Genomic DNA, 18844 nt, shown 5'->3' with positions numbered 1-18844 from the left:
CGTGCATAGGTCTTGTGCTTTCTCTCTGCAAAAAAAAAAGGCTTTTGTTCTGAAAGATTCAGTATCAAAATAAAGTATCTCTGATTTAGTCATATATTTGGTTTTAATTTTGTGCTATATAGAGTAAGTAATAGCCAACTTCAGGAATACTGTGCATGATGTGACTTTCATAATGTCACATGATTGTTCATGCCGTTATTTAAAATATATTGTCAAAGCTATTTTTCATACTAAATGCAAGCAGAAAATAGATTTGCTGATTATTATTAGTTAAACAGATAATTCAAGAGGTTGAGCATGGTGGGTAAATCATATGTGAATCTATCCAATACTGTTTTCAGATATTTTAGGTAGTCAAGTGGCAGCATGTGTGTTAACTAGAAATCAGCTTAGTTGGAATGGTTTGTGCAAGGTGTGAAAACTGTCTAGAAAACAAGGATTCCCACTGCCCTAGAATATTTTTGGTGTTTTTAATTTGTTTGTTCCATGAATCAGAAACAAGACCTTACCGAAATATGAAGGGGCTGAAAAGAGCTCTTGCCTCAGATGAGCAGTCAGAGAGAAATGAAGTGTCATGCCAGAATAGCCAATAGAGCTAAAGTTTGTGCTGTATGCATAAATATTTATTGATCGAGGTAAAAGTGAGTCTAACAATGGAAACTGTGCTTGAATGTCTTCTCTGTTTAAGAAATCTTCTGCAGAGATTGATACTTTCTGAAAAAAAATATGGTTTTCATTAAATTTCCAGCTACCTCTGATGAGTGTTGCAGTGACTACCAGAACAACACTGCTGACAGAAAAGCAAACGGTTTTTTCTGTAATATGAATTCCTAATTCTACATTGCTCTGTGGTGAAAATGGATGATGTGCAATGTAGGTCAGCATGATGTCAATTCTAGCAAATTAAAATACAGATGCTTCCTCTCAAATCAATCAAAGCATCTGTGAAACTTCACAAATTAGAAATAATGTGGACATGTGAATCTACTTGACACTGCACAAAATAATCCCTGTTTTTTATTGTGGTTCTCAAGAGCTTTCAGACATACAAAAATATGTCAGAATCTATAGCTGCACATATTGCGCAGTGACTAAACTATACAAAATTGTATTTCTGTATTTTTAAAAATTAATGCATTAATTAAAGAATCAGATCAGAAATTTGACTTGTATTTTGGAAAGGGTAAATCAGCTTTTACCATTGATCCTTGGGGGAAACCCCCAACTATTTCCTTTTGCCTTTTGCAGGTGCTGCGTACAAAATGTGAATTGTGTTTTAGCTATTTACTGTAATGAGGCCCAGATCCAGTACAATTCCTTACTATGTACTGTTTACTATGCCTTATTAACATACATATGCTTCTTGGATCCTCACTAGAATATGCCTGAGGCTTATTTTTTTTCTAACTCCAAGTTTATTTCTGCCGCATGAAAGAGTGCCTACTATGTACTTAAACTTGATATCACTTTCTGGGTGTTAGGGGGTTTTCTGTTGGGTTGTTTTTTTTCTATGGGTTGGTGGGGGTGACAACTGCAAAATATTTTTCACATTTTTCTTTTGAATTGCACCTTAATTACCAGCTCCAGTTTGTGTTTTGGCTTTATTAGTATTTAGTTTTGGCTTGTTTGGATTAACAGTATATGCACAAATTATAAATTCTTGGATCTGCAGCAGTTTCTCACAAACAGTATCAACAGTACAATTTTAAGAGGGAGTAAGGGATGTATGTTCCTTACCATAAAATAGTACTTGAAATAAGGTAGGCATCAATCTCTCTTATGCAACAGAACCCTGTTGAAAATGGATGTATGTGAAAGAATCCTACTAGTTAGTTGTAAGATATTTTACTCCTTTACTTTGTGTCATACTTTTCGTATTTATTATGTAATTAGCAAAGTGTATTTACACAGGCAATTATATGCTTCCTTTTCTTTTTGATCTTTGCACTAACTAAAGCCATTGTTTCATTTCAGTTTGGAAGACGTTACATTGAAGATATTTTTAACGATTTTCGAGATGGACGAAGACTTCTGGAGCTCCTGGAATGTTTTACGGGCCAAAAACTTGTATGTGTATATTAACATGTTTACTGAATATTGAAGTCCTTTTGGTTTGATAATTGTAGTAGGTTTTATTTGTTAATTTCCACTGTTAATGAGGGTCTGTAAAAACTATTTTTTAGGTTTTTTTTTTTTTTAATTTTCATCTGAAATTGAGAAAACATTGAAACTGAGAGCTGTATTGGACAGTAAGCCTTTAGTAGGCATATATTTGAAATTAAAATGTTCCAGGTTGTTGTATGTATTTATTAAGGAAGTGTGGCAAAGAGAAGCAAGACAGAGGCAAGGTTTGTTAAGACGTAGATTTTAGTTGGAGTCAGAAATTATCACTAGGAGTTTGTGCCAAATACAGGGAAAAGAATTCAATGTGGAGAATTAGAATGTTTCTCTAACAAATTTTGCACATGTTTAACATGTGTTGAAGTTGTACATGTCTGAAAAGTGAAAAACAAGCTTGCTCTTACTAACCTGGAAATTTTAAAGGATATTTCACGCATATTTTTTAATATCCTCTCTTGTGCTCCTGCTTGGACTATATGAACCTGGGATCTTTCTCTGAAATTGTCTTGTAAAAGAGTAATGAATCAGTCTGGGAGTTTGAAAATCTTGAGACAATATATTTGTAAATAAATACTAAACAAGCTGATGTGTTGTTGCTTGGTTGTCATGGTAATGTTCCTAAATTCTGCAATAGAGAGGATGACTAATCATAATAGAAACAATATGAATTATCCTATTTTCTACACATTCCAGTGATTCATTCACTGACAGCTGTCAAGGTACCAAATTACCTTCCAACTGTGGATCCAGTTCATTTCACACTTGCCTTTATTTCATATCAGGAAGCTACAAATGTGCAATGTATGGTAATATGCTCACTGTTGTCATAAACTTAGTAAGTGAAAAACTGCAGGTGTAATATAAGATTTGAGTTACATATAGTGTATTCTAGTTTCTGATTTTGGGCAGTCAAGTTTGTTTTAATTTTTTTGTAGGCAAAAGAAAAGGGGTCCACAAGAGTTCATGCTCTGAACAATGTCAACAAAGCACTCCAGGTTTTGCAGAGATATAATGTAAGTAATCAGCCACACAGAACATCCTATAGATAGTATATTTAATGCTTTGTAAGTGGTGGATCAAACTCTGGCCTATGGTATACAATTACTGGAGTCAAGGCAGTTTTATTAATATGACTTGGATACTTTATCATTCAGCACCATGTTGGAATGTATTTCAGAGTTTAAAATCTTTTGGCAGCAAGTGTGTGAACAGTATATCTATAACGGGTGCTACCTTAAGCCAGATCAACATGCACATGTTTTTGGTAATGCATGGTGTTTAAAATATGTTTTTAAAGGTTAATTACAAGAGTTCATCCATAGCAGGTTAGAAAGTGTTACCTATCAAAGTATCTACTCACAAGCTCTGAAAATTATGAAGTCTGAAAAACTGAGGCTTTTCCTGCAAGAAATCTTTTTGGTAAAATTTCATTGCTGTTTGTTCCTTATGGTTCATAACATTAAGGAAATGAATCATATCAAAACCACTTTCCATTCTACTTTGTCAGGATTGACTTTTCCAGCCGGTATCCTGTGCATCATTTTTGAGTAAATATTCTCGTATCTTCCTTACGTAAGCATTCTAATGGACCCATAACTTCAGCAGATATTTTCAGTGGCCAACAAGTTATATCATATCTTCTCCTCAAGAATAGATTCAAATAAACTATTACATTTACTTAAACTTAACATTAAGATGTGATGGAACGCCGATAATGTATTCTGTGCTGCATATTATATTTTCGATAGATGCAGTAGGTCACTAAACATGCATGAGTTCAGCTGCTGAATAGTTACTGATTTTATAAATCTAAGGTAATCTGTTTGAAGATTTGTGCATAAATGAAAGTGACCTTATAAGACTGGCATGAAAACCTCCAGCTTGATTTTTCTTTTTTTAAAATGGAATTTTATGTAAATTTGTAGAAGAAAAAGCTTCCAATTCTTCAAAATCTGCAATATTTGGCACTGTTAAAAAAAATAATCTATTATATGCTATTTTGCAGTATACAAGAAGGTTTTGATAGCATACCTGGAATGTGGCTACAGATTTTCATAGTAAATGCTTTTAAAAGTATTTATTGACTATGTACCATTCAGTTCCCAGAACACAGCAATAATCTCTTTCAAATATAGAAGGAAAAAATAATATTCAATTTGAAGAATATAGAAGAAAAAACATCCTTTTAGAAATTGAAATGCTCATCCATTGGCTATTATATTCATGTAATGAAAACTTTATAAGCTATAAACAATATAAGAATTAGTATAGTGATCATATGTATACTATACCAAATTAGTGTGCAGCCCAAAGATCTGCCTCTGTGTCATCAACATTCAAAATCATTTCAAGAGGGATTTCTATGGGACTTCAGGAATGTAAAATTAATGGTTCTAAAGCTGTTAAAGACTGTGACTAAGTTTTTCTGCTGATGTGTGCCATCTTTGCTTTGAGGGTCTGCAGTCATCTAAGTGGTAACAGCTTGAAAATACTGCCACTTCCAGTCAATCCATTTTACAGATTTTTTTCTTTTTTTATAGTTTTGGGGTGGGAGGTACCCCACTGTAGCCTCAGGCAACACTAAGGCAAACTGAGAAGTGTTCCTCTGTTTCAGTAAGATATATGTAATTTCCATGTCTTCAGACTTCTGTTTCCAAAAACAAAGGAAAGATTTGGCCTGTAGAACATGTAGGTGATAGCCCAATAGGCTTTGTAGTTGATCACTTGCTGTGTGGACCCTATTTGAAATTTAGGATGTAATGCCTAAGTTCCACTTGCGAAATGGTCCAAGACACTGTTGGTTACAATGAATTACCAGTCTCTTAATGCTTTTAGAACAAAGTTATGAATTCTTAGTGATGAGTTGAGGCTTGTTTTGAAGTGCAAAACCTTTAGTCATTCTACAGATGTAACTTCAAATAGCTTCGGAAGTAGGGATATGCAGACTGTAATTTGTGAAGGATTGGGGTACTTTGCCATATAAATATTAGTTCTGACCATGAAAAAAATACATCTGTGAAACAGTGAGGATGCAGATTTTTAGATTCATAGTTTCCATCCAAAAGTGCAGATCTCAGCTTGTATCATCTTATACTCACAATTGTGAATTTGGCTTTCTTTATTTAGATAACATAAAAAGTGAGGGAGTGTGAAGGATCATTTCACTGTGCAGGAAAGAATATTTCAGGGTGGTAAATGCTGATGCATAATATAGTTATGGAAAACAACAATACTGGACAAACTAATGTGGAAGAGATTTGCTTAGACCACAATCATTTGTTCCTCTGTATTCCAGAACACATCCTGCCTTGCCTTATATATTGTAAAATTTAATTAAGACAAAATAAATTCTGTTAGAATTTAAATGTGTAGAAAGATATCTTAGGTCTGTAGGTTCTTACAGTGTCTAGATTTGTGTGGTAGCTTTCAGCAAAGTGTATTATGTAAGGTAGTATGAAGCATAATAAAGAGGTTTTTGTGTCACTCATCAGTTTTGTGATTTGTAATTGTAGAGACAACAATAACTCAAAAATCTTTTATATTAACTATTACTTTTAATTGTATGTTTTTACAACATGCTGTAACTGGAATAATTGGAAGTCTAGATCACTGCATGCTTTTTGGTAGGACATTAATTGTGTCATTTATAAAACATTAATTTAATGTTTACTAAATAACAGAAACCAAATGAGGGATTTACTCTGGCCCATTCCTCTATCTCCCTTGCCATAAAGAAAGTGTAAGACCAACCTCTTAGACTTGCTATTAATCTTATATGAGTATTTTTTTGCTTCTTTAATAGGTTGATTTGGTAAATATTGGGAGCTCAGACATTGTGGATGGAAATCATAAGCTGACCCTTGGTTTGATCTGGAATATAATTCTCCACTGGCAGGTGAGTGGTATTGCTTCTTACTTTTCATGAAGTACCTTTATTCCACTGATCTTTTTTTCCCGCTATTATACAGCCACAACCTACAAAGTAAACATAAACATTGCAAATAACGTCCTCAAATCTGCAAGTTTTATGGAAGTCTGTTTACATATTGTCTAGGATATTAAGAAACTTAAGAAGATAAAATAGCTTTTAGAGCATTAGGAGCAGGCCTTTTGATTCTTATTTTCCCAGTCAGATGTTGCAAGGGAATATATAATAAAATTATAGTTAGAAAAATGGAAAGGAAAAGCCAGCTTGGATATATAGCTTTCATAGTCAGTTTTCTTTTTAATATCTTAAAGAGAGTGACTTTTATATTTTAACAAAATAAATGCATTTGTTGCTTTTCACTGCTGGCTCATCCTTCCAATAATTACTTTTAGAACACTAAAAAGATGCTACTCTGACAATTTATTGAAGCAGATGTGGTTTATTTACCTTTCTTTCTTTTTAGAAAGGGGGGGAGGCTTATGGTACAGATCTTATAAGAAACATGGTAGATGAAGACACTTAAGTAAATAAATTCTGAGACAACAGTAAAATCAAAATTAGACAAGAACTAGCATACATGCTCTGAGTGTGTTTTTATATGAATCTGGGCTTAAGAGTTTCTCCATTTGTGCTGGCTTTGTTTCCCAAGCAATCATCTACAAGTTTTTCATAGCATGACAAGCAAAAATAGTGAGAAACAAAACTTAGAAGTCTTTATATTAAAACCTAAACACTTCTATTAAAAAATCACGTTCATCATTTGCTGAAGTAGGGAACTTTTTCTTTCTTTTTTTTTTTTTTTCTAGTTTTACAGGACATATTGTAGTGAAAGCAACAGAGAAAATCTGCTAAGTAAGTCATAGCCAAAATATTTACTTTCTTCAGGAAAAAAAAAAAGGCAAAATGATAGTCATATGCATAAGGCAAATATTTCAGTGTGGTGATGAGAATAACTCTTCTGTTCACAGCTTTCCATTTAGCAGTTTGACATTTTGGAATTCATCTTGGTGTCTGTGTTGACCTTTTCTCCCATTCTGTTCAAAATTGAATCTTTTCTTACTGCCATTGTATTGGTCCATTCCCCAGGAAAAGCAAGTATTTCTATTTTGTGGAAGTCAGAGTTTTCTACACCTTAAAGCGTTTTTTCCTGCCAGGAAATACTGCATTAGAGTGGAAAGGTAACAAAGAAATTACTATCAGAAGTTATCTGCAACTCATCTGCAAGAAGCAGATTCTACTAGACACGATGTGTAGTTTCTGACCCTGGATGCTGAGGGAACTTGTTCAAAAGCTCTTCAGGCTGACATGAATATGTGTCTACCTACTACTGTTCATCGTAAATGAGAAGCCTTCAAAAAGCTTCCTTCTATCAGTGTCAGCCAGCACTTCCCTGCTCAGACACTGAACTTGCTTCAGGACCCAGCCATCCTGCAGGCAGTGTGGTGCTTTGCCTGCAGCAGTGTGGCATGGTGTGGCACTGTGCTCTGTGATGCCACCAAGGTACCAGATGGGGGGGACGGCATTCTCCCTCTGGGTGCCTGGGAGGACAAGGTGGCTTTAGTTGTAGAAGAGTTTTCCACCATTTCTCATTGAATAGGAAGTGCCCCCCTTTGAGGATGAGATCATACCTTTTTACTTCAGTATTTTAAATGCCTACCTTTCTTTGATCTTCAACGTCCCCACAATTCATCTTTGACTTTCAACAACTAGGACACAATTTCAGAGTGGTCCATCTTTTATCACAAAGTAGCTTCTGCACTGAATGTTGTTCTTCAGCTGGTATCAGATGCAAAGCAATTCAAGTGGAGTAGTAGTAAAATTTTATACTCCATGAGAAAATAAGCAACAATAAGCTTAAATAAGTTTAAATTGTATCTTAGGGAGTATTTTAAAGACCTATAAATCTTTACAGTATATACGGAGAAAGCAGTGATTTAAAATTGATTACAGGAAAATAAATTATAGATTTCATAATAGAAACTTTGTGTGCTCTTTCACTAGTAAAGAAATTGCTAAGAAATATATAATCCACTGCATTATGTGCAATGCTAGGGTAATATTTTTAGAAGCCCTCAGGATTAATGGCTTTTTGCAAAATAATAACTAGTTCAGCTTTCCTTAATGAAAAAGGAACATTAACTATTCATTTAAAAATTAAAAATTAATCATATACAGTACCCTTTTAATGCATGCAATGAAATTCACTTTTCATCCAAGTGGATGTATGCAAATATAGTTTGCACATTTAAGTCAAAAACGTTATCTACCATGCACATTTATTTTTGCCTTGGTACTTATTTGAACTCTGCCAGTGAGAGTAGAATGTTTTTCATCATTTTATCAGCTTCTTTAGTAGTGTATCCCATTAACCAAGGATGTATTTCCAGAGCAAAGAAAACCACAAGGAAAAAGACTTAGTTTGAATGAACCCTGTGTCCGTAAGTGATGGAAACAAATGTGCCTTCTCTGTTCATGCATGGAATGCTTCATGTGGCACAGGGATAAATGTACTGAATGCATCAGCAATGGTGATCAACAAGTCAATATCCATTGTCTGCAATCATTCAGACTTAACTGCTGTTGTTATACTATGACACCAAGTATGTACTTTAGTTATTAAGGAAGTTTTTCTTTAAGGCTTAAATCTAAGCAACTCAAGGGATTTTGTGTAAGAAAAAAAACCCACAACAAAACAACAAAGGCAGCTTCTAATGAGTAAATTCAGTCACTGATGAAATTCTATCTCTTATTGCAGGTCAAAGATGTAATGAAAAACATCATGGCTGGACTGCAGCAGACAAACAGTGAAAAGATTCTGCTGAGCTGGGTCCGCCAATCGACTCGTAATTACCCACAGGTCAATGTTATCAATTTCACCAGTAGCTGGTCAGATGGATTGGCGTTCAATGCACTACTCCACAGTCACAGGTAGGGAAAACGAATATTTCATTATTGCAGTGAGACTTGTAACAGATGGCTGTTACAGGGCTTGAGGATGATGTACCTATTACGTGGGGGTGTTTCAGCATTCTTTTAAATGGCTGCCTGTTTGCTTTAACTTGGGTGCTGTGTTTGGTGTCAGACTGAATCCTGAATCCTTTTGAGGAGGGAGAGGGTCTGAGGTTTTCACAATGCAACTGAATATACTCAGTTCAGATCCTTTTTGGGAATTCCAGTGTATATATACCAAGCAGGTAGTCTTAATGAGTACAGGCTTGGCAGCTGTTGAGAAGAGCAAGGAACAGATCCAAAACCAAGCCCTTGAGGTTGATGTAGAAGGAGATTTTCCTGTGGAGACTTGGAAGTAGAAAATATAGTGTTTGTTGAAAGCCTTTGACAGTTGTTGGATTAAAAGTGTGGATTTCTCTCAAAGGGACACAGCTGGAGAAAGTAGCCTTTGTTTTGAAAACCTTTCATATTTTTCCCCAGCTGATTTAAGTTTTCACCCTCCCTCAGCAGTTGCCTTGTTCTAGTCTATGCTGTATAAACCCCTGCCTTTAGAGGTTCAAAGTTCTCTGGTGGTTCTGTGTATTTGGCTTAAGGAAGACACGGAAAGGCAGTCTATCTTAAAGGTCTAGTTACAACTACTGATTTTAAAGCAGTACTTGTTTTTTCAGTATGGTAAACCTCCTGATACCTCTTCTCCTACTTCTGTATTGCTCTCCAGAAGGGGGTTGCGCTGCAAGGTAGCTGACTGTTCCAAATTATCAGTGAGTTGAATTTTTTAACAGCTAAATAGGTATGGTCTGTTTACTAAGAGACAACAGGGATGTACAAGAAAGATATTAGTACAAGTCAGGGCATTTTTTCCATTTTTTTTTTTTTTTTTGTTTGCGTTGCTTAAAATAAGGCAAAGTCTGAGACAATCTATGCCTTCCAACTTAAGCAATGAAGAACTGCAGGTACTGCTTTCCAAAATTTTCGCTGGAACATGTGTTTGCTTCTGATTGAAACTATCTGATTAAGTCTACTGCTGTTGTAGTCCAAAGACTTAACACTGATGGCTAACCCTAACCCTTTCACACCTTGCATATGCCTGAGAGTCTTAAGATCTGAGTGAGCTGAGGTTCAGGAACTTTCAATTACAGGTGTTGTTTGCTTTCAGTTAGGAAGGAGGTTTATCTTAAGGAAGAATTTATTATACTCTGAAAGGGTTTTGTGTATGTTTTTCACCTACATTCAATATTTACAATATTGACAACTGTCTTTCCCACCATCCTGATGCTACCCATTGATGCATTCACATCTTCTTGGTGTTGGTGCAAGTGTTGATGCAGGTATTAGGAGAACTGCATTTGGGGAGGTAAATAAGAAAAGAATTAAAATATAGTGACTGTCACTAGCTTTTGATAACTACTTTATTTGTTGGTCATTCATTAAAATGTGGTTTGGTGGTTTTTTTTCAAACCCTCCCTAAAGTTACTTTTTTCCATTATTTCCTTTTGATTAAAATTTCTCATTTTAATTTGCTCTAAGTAGTATCATTTTGATTGACCTGAATATAAGAACATAATTATCCTGTAGAAATGAATGAATCTCTTTCTTTCTAAAGATATTATTCCATACTTGTAGATGATTAAAAAAAAAAAAAAAAAGAAACAAAAAGGCAGAATTGTGTGGGATTCTCTTCTGTCTGTGTCACTTAGATCTGCAGAAGCTCTCACAGTGTGGGAGCATGCACATAATTTCTGTGGGCATGAATACCTTTTCAATTTCCTGAAACGCTGTCTATACACAGACTTATTAAGTGGGAAAAATGATGTTTTTAACTGTCATGGTGTCGTGGTTTAAACCCAGCCAGACAGCTCGTTCACTCACTCCCCCCCTTCTTTCCCTCCCGCTACTCCTGGAGGGACAGAGAGGAGAATCAAAAAGAATGCAACTCCCACGGGTTGAGATAAGAACAGTTTAGTAACTAAGGTACAACACAGATCACTACTGCTACCACCAATAATAGTAATGATAAAGGAAATAACAAAGGAAGAGAATACAACACCTCAGCACCAGCTGACCGATAACTCACCCCCCAGCCCAACCAAACACCGACCAACACCTCCTCCAACCCTGCAGTCCTAGCACTTCCGGGTAACTCTCTGTTACCTCCTGGGCATGACGTGCTGTGGTATGGAATACCTCTTTGGTCAGTTTGGGTCAGGTGTCCTGTCTCTGCTTCCTCCCGGCTTCCCCTCCTCCCTGGCAGAGCATGAGGCTCACAAAGTCATCATTGTTATCAGTGTTGTTCCCAGGCTGAAAGTCAAAACACAGCACTGCACCAGCTACCAAGGAGAAAAATGACTGCTATTACTGAACCCAGGACACATGGTTTAACCTCAGCCAGCAACTAAGTACCATGCAGCTGCTTGTTCACTCCACCTTGGCATGATGGGGGAGAGAATCAGAAGAGTGAAAGTAAGAAAACTCATGGATTGAGACACAGAAAGTAAAATAAGTAAAACAAAAGTCATGCATGCAAGCAAAGCATTAATTCACCATTTCCATGGTCAGGCAGGTGTTCAGCCATTTCCAGGAAAGCAAGGTTTCATCATGGGTAACAGTTACTTGGGGAAACAAATACCATCACTCTGAATGTGCTCCCCCTCCCTTCCTTCTTCTGTCCTAGCTTTATATGCTGAGCGTGACCCCATATGGTCTGGGATATCCCTTGGTGAGTTGGGGTCAGCTGTCCCAGCTATTTTTCATCTCAACTCCTTGTGCACCCCCAGTTCACTTGCTGGTGGGGTGGAGTGAGGAGCACCTCAAAATTCTGAAAAACAGCTATGCTGAATTTATATTGATTAATTAATTTTTACTGTTAACTCAAGCACTAAAACCAGTAATATGTTATGGCATTGTAACTACCTTGATTTTATTTTCAGGAAATCAGTGAAGCAGAAGGCCAAAGCACTGGCACATCTTTTCAGCCAGACATAATATCTGACTGCTTGTTTCCTGATCAGGGTATCTGATACTCAGATATTCAGATAATATACTGTACAGGGCCATGTAGTATCATGTGTTTGAAATCAGTAATGGGAAATTCCTTTTTGTCCCTATCTTCAAGAAGAGCTCAGGAAGTCTGAAGGGAGGCTCTTATTCAGGAGCAGTTCCTAGTTGGGGAAGGCAGTTGTCTGCCTGAGCTACATTGATATTATCTAGACAAATACCTAAGTGTCTGTATGTCATACTTTATGTCCTGCAGTGTTCAGTTCAGTGTAAAGTTCACCAGTTGTGACCATTCATGTACGTGCTCACTAAAATTTATGCACTTTATTTAGGTTTTCTAAAGCAGGGCTGCAAAATTTAAGTTCTTCTTGTGTCTTCTTAACTCTTTTTGTGTCTGCTGGCTTAATCTTATTGCCATCAATAACTTTCTGCTCCATGGATATCACTTCAACAGAAGTGAAAAAAAATTACTCCACAGAGTCTTATCTCCTGCCCAGTAGTTAGTGTACTCATCTGGGAAACAGCAAGTGTGCCTTCAGATTCCTTGAGACAGGTCTCCAAGACACACCAGTTGTTGTCTTCTTGGCTTTAATCACTAAGTTCTTCTGTAGAAGTCTTAGAGGAAGACCTAATGTTCTCTGAAGCCTTGAGTCAGTAATTTTTAAGATGAACTCCTGCGCTTAGTGTGTCCTCTGTATTGATTTTTGGTGACTTTGCACTGCTTGCTTAGTTTGCAGGAGTACTGAATTGCCCTTCAAGATGCAATCAATAAAATAGGTACATTAAGACACCAAATGTTCAGAAGTACCTAGCTCTATCGTATAAGAATAAAATATCTTCTCTAAGAAGCACTGATGCCTAATTTAGTCACCGTAAAATACAACTATGTAGTTGACTGTCAGTGTCTAGGCTTCATGCCCATAGAAGACTTGTTGATCAACACCGGTTTACATGAAATCTCAGAGAAACCTGGTGTCTCACACATCCTATGCTTTATTAATATTTTGTGGTTTATGTACATAGAATGACAAGCCCTCTGAAGAAAAACACTTTTGAATTTAGCTCCTCTGTTTTCCCTGGTTGATTTTCTCTCTCCCCAGTTTTTCTGTTCTACTTTCTCTTCCAGTTCCTTGTTCTCCATAAAGTTTGGTCTAGATGTTCTCTCTTTTTTCAGTCTTCCTCTGAGTTTATTCCTCTGTATTTCTTTGATTCAGTTTTTCCATTGTCTTTTTTCCTCCTTTATTACTGTCCTTTTCTACAATACCTCTCTTTGTTCTCAGCAACATTTTGTGTTGAAATGGGCTCTTGAAGAAAAACAAGAACTTGTTGCTCTAATTGTCAGAACAGCCGTGGTTGTCTTTATGATTACTTAGAAAATAACTTAGTACATATATAAAACCCATTGGTGAAAAAAATCATTTTGCAGATTTAAAACTTATGTTCCTTGTTCCTGAAACTTAAGACTTGCATGATCTAATTGTCAAAAATTTACTGCAAATAGTAGCTTCTTTTCTTGACTCTGAAGTTTTCGAGTTTAGCCTTTCCTTCAAGTGTATTTCAGAATCCATAAGCCTTCTGAATTGACCCTTTGGCTGTAATTTGTTTCCACAGTCCTCGTCACCTTTAGATATTCTCAGGAATGGAAGCAGAATAAGTCAGAAAAAATGGCTAGCCATAGTATAAAAATCAGGTATCATAATGAACTTGTATGAGGACCTCTAGCCTGGTGTGTGTATTTTTCTGCCAATTTTAGCACTATTCCTAGCCTGTTTGCTACCAATCCTCTCCCCAAAATAAAAAAAAAAAAAAGTGAGGGAAGATTTCCTGGTGGCGTTAAAATAATTTATTTTTGACATCTAAAGGAATCAGTCTTTCACAATATGGAAACATTCCATTTTCTTTTCTAAACTCAGTCCTATTTAATTTACTTTTAAAACCAGTGGTTCATAATACTTCTATGGTATAATGCTAAGCATGGTATTTTGGAATAAAGTAATAAGCTATTAAAATCTGTTCGTACATGCTGTAGTTAGTACGTATCTAAATCACACTAGTATTTTTTCAATTAGATTTTTCTTTCAAAAATAATTAAAGATTTTTTTTATATCTATATATAACTGCTTCAAAATATGCACCACACTCTAATTTCTGTATTGCCTCATCTGAAATATTGGCTGAGTGCTCAAATCTTGCAGTTGTAATTTACAGATTAAGATTGTAACTTAATCTTATCTAACTGATAGATCTAGTTAACATTCTATGTCTTAGTTTTGATGTTAACACACTCTGGAGTTGCTACTAACAATATATTCCATTTGTCCATCTAAAATTTGAAAAAAAAGAAAAAGAAAACCAAGCAAACAAACCTTCAGCCTCTCTTACTTCATGTGTTTTTCTACTTGTATCATTCAATTTGATTTTTAACAGTATTTACCTGTTTCAGCATAAAGTATCCAGGATGAGTGATTGTGTGAAGCATTTAAGGATGGGCACTGCATTATAGAAGATGTCATTATATTCCTCATTGTCACAGTGGAGGTCCTTAATTGTCAAGGAATAAATATGTTGGAAAGTTGTTATACCTTGACCTTTTTTCTCTTTATAGCACTGTTATATTTTAGGTATTTGCATTCCAAAAATCTCCCAGATAGTACTAAATCATCTTCATTCATGGTTCAGGTGTAAAAAGCTCAAGAATGGTGCAGAAAAGAGTTAAGGCAGTCTTGTTGAATTCCTGCAACAATATTTGTGGACAAGCAGAGTGACTCGAACCCTGAAATTCCTTAAACTTCTGAGATGTGGAAGCCTTTAATGCTGTTAAGAGGGGGATACTGGCTTTACATGAATCACCAGAAAGATCTAATATGTTTCCTTTTACTTTGATGGTTGATAATAATAATTACATGCCTTAAATAATAAAGCAAAATCAAAACAATCCCTATCCTTTAAGTGGTGATATTTTCGTTTCTCTTACATAATGTTTCCAGTGATGGGTTAGTGGCTTTTTGTTTTGTTTGGTTTGGTTTGGTTTGGGTTTTTTTTCGAGATTCAGAGAGTAGTGGGGAATTTGTATCTGGTTGAATATTCCCAGCACTTCCTTGAAAGAATTAAAAGAAAGAGATTATCTTGAAGGACTAACTACATAGACATACACTCTGTGAGAACCTTACTCTCAGTGGGAAGCTTTATGTTTTATAGTCTTTTAACCCACCATTTCCTTGTTTGCAGCTGTTTTGTTCTGATCAGGTATTTCTGATGCCCTTTCTCTCTCATTATACAAAAGTGGTTACTTTGAGTAGATATTCTCATTTGTGTAATCATCATCTTCCTATTTAGGATCTTTAGCACTTGCTTTTAATACTGAATGTGAGGAACAGTGGAACACAGGTTACTTGGCAAAGGCACAAAGGCACATCAGGGAGCCCATAGTGTGAATTTTCAGAAGATAAGCTTGCTTATATGGTTCCTTGAATGGTATATTTTACATTGAACTGAATAAACAAGGCAGCAGATGTGGCATGACACCATCATCCTAGAAATATAAGGAAACTAAAATATTTTGCTAGGGAAGAGAGGGCATTCCTGCTATAACTGAAACTCCCTACTTCAGGCTCCAGATCACAGAATGCTTTCCCTGTTTACTTCTTGCAATCTTTTTTCTCCAGCTAGTATCAGAGAGAGCTTTCCCTCTTTTCTTTAACTTTGTTGAGGCCTTTGTTCTTTTCCCCCAGCAGTTTAATCAGGATTTTGAAGTGGGAACAGTTGGCATTCCTAGCTTCCTCCTTGCTTCTTTGAAATGCTTGAATTTAGGCTAGGTGACTACCTTAGAAATGAGCACTTTACTGTAGCTGTGTTTGCTTCAAGGTGTTAGGGTGAGGGGAGAAGGAAAATGGCATCAAAAAGAGATCCTGGATAGAAGCAGAAGTTTGTCTTCAGTAAGCTAAAGGAAAAATAGAAGTATAAGCAATGGTATGACGAGTTACAAAAATACTTTTATTGTAATAAGTCAGTAGGTTACATGCTAGTTGTTTTAATTGTGTTGTTTTAATCGTGAAAGAGCTGTTTTAATTGTGAAAGAGCTGAAGATATATACAGAATGTTCTTGTACAAATAAAACTACAATAACAATAACAAACCTACAGCTTTTCTATTGAAAAGGAGTTGGTGACATTTATGATCTAAATGTGATGCCTTTTTGCATACACGTTAATTATACAGTTATATATATTATATGAAGGTTGCTGTTTTAAAGGTTTGTGATAATTTAGAAATGAGTCACTTCGGAAATACTGAAGAAATGAAAGCAATACTTCCCATGATGTTAAAATATCTTCAAAATGTTCCACCTCCTTCCTTCAGAATTTTTCTGGAGTGTATGCTTTGTTTCTCTTAATTTTCTTGAATGTGCACCTTTGCAAAATTCATTACCTCTTCAGGTTTCACTGCCATATGCCTCTTATATGAATTAACTTCAGGTTCATATGGCAAAAAACTAATTTGAATGAAGAAACATGGTCTTTAAAAGTAAAGAAAGCAACACCCAGAAATTCACTGCTTATAAACTCTTGGGGTTATTTGGTCATAATATCTATATTGGCACTAGTGAAAATTAATTTTCCATTTTTTACAAAGATTTAGCAGGTAGTCTTTGAGGAAAAATCAGAGTAAACTTTGAAGATGTGTCTTGAAATTATCGTTGATAGGGGCTGTGGCTAGGAACAGAGTACTGCGGTGGGATGGAGTTACTGGTCACTGTTGTCTACCATCTTTGAGCTTTGTTTTGTTGCTTGCTTTAAACTGGATGGTAACCTCTTATTTTTTGGGGTAACTGTGCTTTGTCTTATCAATTACTGTCATATCTGCATAGAGATATGTCTGGATTTGTTTAGCCTTAATATTCTTCAGATTATGTTCTCTTACCCTGGCTGATCTGTTTCCACTGTGAATTATGTAATTGTTACGGAAAAAAATAAGTCCCTTTTAGACTCTGAGCAACTATTTTCCTTGCTAATATATTTTGAAATACTCAGGTTTGCTCATACACACACACCACTTTCCTCCCCCCCCCTTTTTTCTCTTTTCTCTTTCTGCTAGTTATAGGAAAGAGCTGGAGGTACAAAAGTTGCCTTGTGCTCGATATAAATTTTGATTTTACTTAAAAAAACTTCTCCACTGAAGCCTTCAATCCTTTCAGTTTGGGCTGTCTATGATCTTGTGAACTAACACATGATCATGAACTAATACAAGATCAGTACTGCTTCAGCTGATCAGTGTGTGGCTAGATGGAGTTCAACATATAATAGTTAATTCTAACTTCTTTGAACATACATATGCTTGCATGTATTCAGGGAGATGAGTGAAGCCTGCTAGTTATATCGCCTTGGCTTTACTCCCTGTCAAAGATGAACCAAGATACAGATGTGAGAACAGATTTCCTCTATCTTTGTACAATTTGAGGGAGCAAATGAAGGAGGACAATTGGTATTCTGTTTTTCTTTTATTTCATACTTGTTCAACCCTGCTTTTAAAATTCCCCTTAGAAAGCTAATAATAATTGTTCTTTGAAATTATGTTTTGATGTTGTTTAATGGGGTTTTTAATATTATTTTCCATACAGTACAACTCAGTCTTCTGAACTGTAATATGTCCTGCAATAATACTTGGCAGTATTGCTGCATAAATATACCCAACAAAATATCCAGATGCATTGCACTGAGAAGCTGAAGCTTCAAGCTGACGTTATGACACTTTACTCTAGTGATGGTGCTTATGAAATGTGTATAGCTAGTACTCTTTCAAAGGGAAAATCTGGAGAATTAAATTGCTGGAGTTTGAATTTATTTTTTTTTTAATTAAGTTGGTGTTTGCCAGAGCTGTGTTGCAGTAGATCGCTATGTAATTTTAAGTTGGCTTAGGATCTGTGCCTAAAATCCATGAGAAACCTGTCAATGACTTACTAAAACTTACTACTTCTTATTTAGCTGTCTTAAAGGTGTCGTGGTTTAAGCCCAGCCAGTAATTCAAAACCATGCAGCTGCTTGCTCACTCCCCCCTGCTTCCTCCCCCCCCTCCCCTCCCAAGAGGGATGGGGAGGAGAATCAAAAGAATGTAACTCCCATAGGTTGAGATAAGAACAGTCCAGTAACTAAGGTATAACACAAACCACTGCTGCTACCACCAATAATAATAATGATTAGGGAAATAACAAGGGAAGAGAATACAACCACTCACCAGCCACTGACCGATACCCAGCCCAACTGTGCAGTGATCTAACCCTTCTGGTTAACTGCCCCCAGTTTATATAGTGGGCATGCTGTGCTGTGGTATGGAAGACCTCTTTGGTTAGTTTGGGTCAGGTGTCCTGTCTCTGCTTCCTTCTGGCTTCCCCTCCCTGGCAGAGCATGAGACACAGAAAGTCCTTGGTCAGAGTAAACATTACTGAGCACCAACTAAAAACATCGGTGTGATCAGTGCTGTTCCCATGCTGAAAGTCAAAAACACAGCACTGCACCAGCTACTAAGAAGGAGAAAAAATGACTGTTACTGCTGAACCCAGGACAAAAGGGTTCAAATTTTTGCCATCTGTAATAAGGGTAAGAAGAGAGTCTCTGTATGCTCTACACAAGCACATATATGTGCAATAGGCACATAGATCACAGAAGATGTGATCAAAATAGTCTTGGCCTATCTGAAAACATTAACTAGAAAATATATATATGTTGGATGAAACGGAACATTTAAAATGTTATCAACGATGACAGGGGTTTTTTGAAGAGGAGTAAAACAATATTGTGTCATTCTTTAATGAAAACTCTAGGTATCATTCTTCTTGCCCAGTGGAGTCCTGACTGG

At 36.1% G+C, this 18844-nt stretch overlaps 1 protein-coding gene across 3 annotated transcripts in view; it reads left to right on the top strand.

Moving 5' to 3' along the window:
* LOC133211693 (dystrophin-like) overlaps positions 1-18844 on the top strand; it is a 431855-nt gene that overhangs the window by 372075 nt on the left and 40936 nt on the right. For all 3 annotated transcript variants that reach the window (XM_061352261.1, XM_061352262.1, XM_061352263.1), the window contains exons 3-6: positions 1975-2067; positions 3057-3134; positions 5924-6016; positions 8805-8977. In XM_061352261.1, the coding sequence (XP_061208245.1) occupies positions 1975-2067; positions 3057-3134; positions 5924-6016; positions 8805-8977 (437 nt within the window). The remainder of the gene's footprint in view (positions 1-1974; positions 2068-3056; positions 3135-5923; positions 6017-8804; positions 8978-18844) is intronic.

The sequence above is a fragment of the Neopsephotus bourkii genome, unplaced genomic scaffold (genome assembly GCF_033783945.1).
Source record: "Neopsephotus bourkii isolate Nb327-2 ecotype Australia unplaced genomic scaffold, CSIRO-AGI_Nbou_v1 NB_653, whole genome shotgun sequence".
NCBI lineage: Eukaryota > Metazoa > Chordata > Aves > Psittaciformes > Psittacidae > Neopsephotus > Neopsephotus bourkii.
This window is presented reverse-complemented; position numbering and strand designations above follow the sequence as displayed.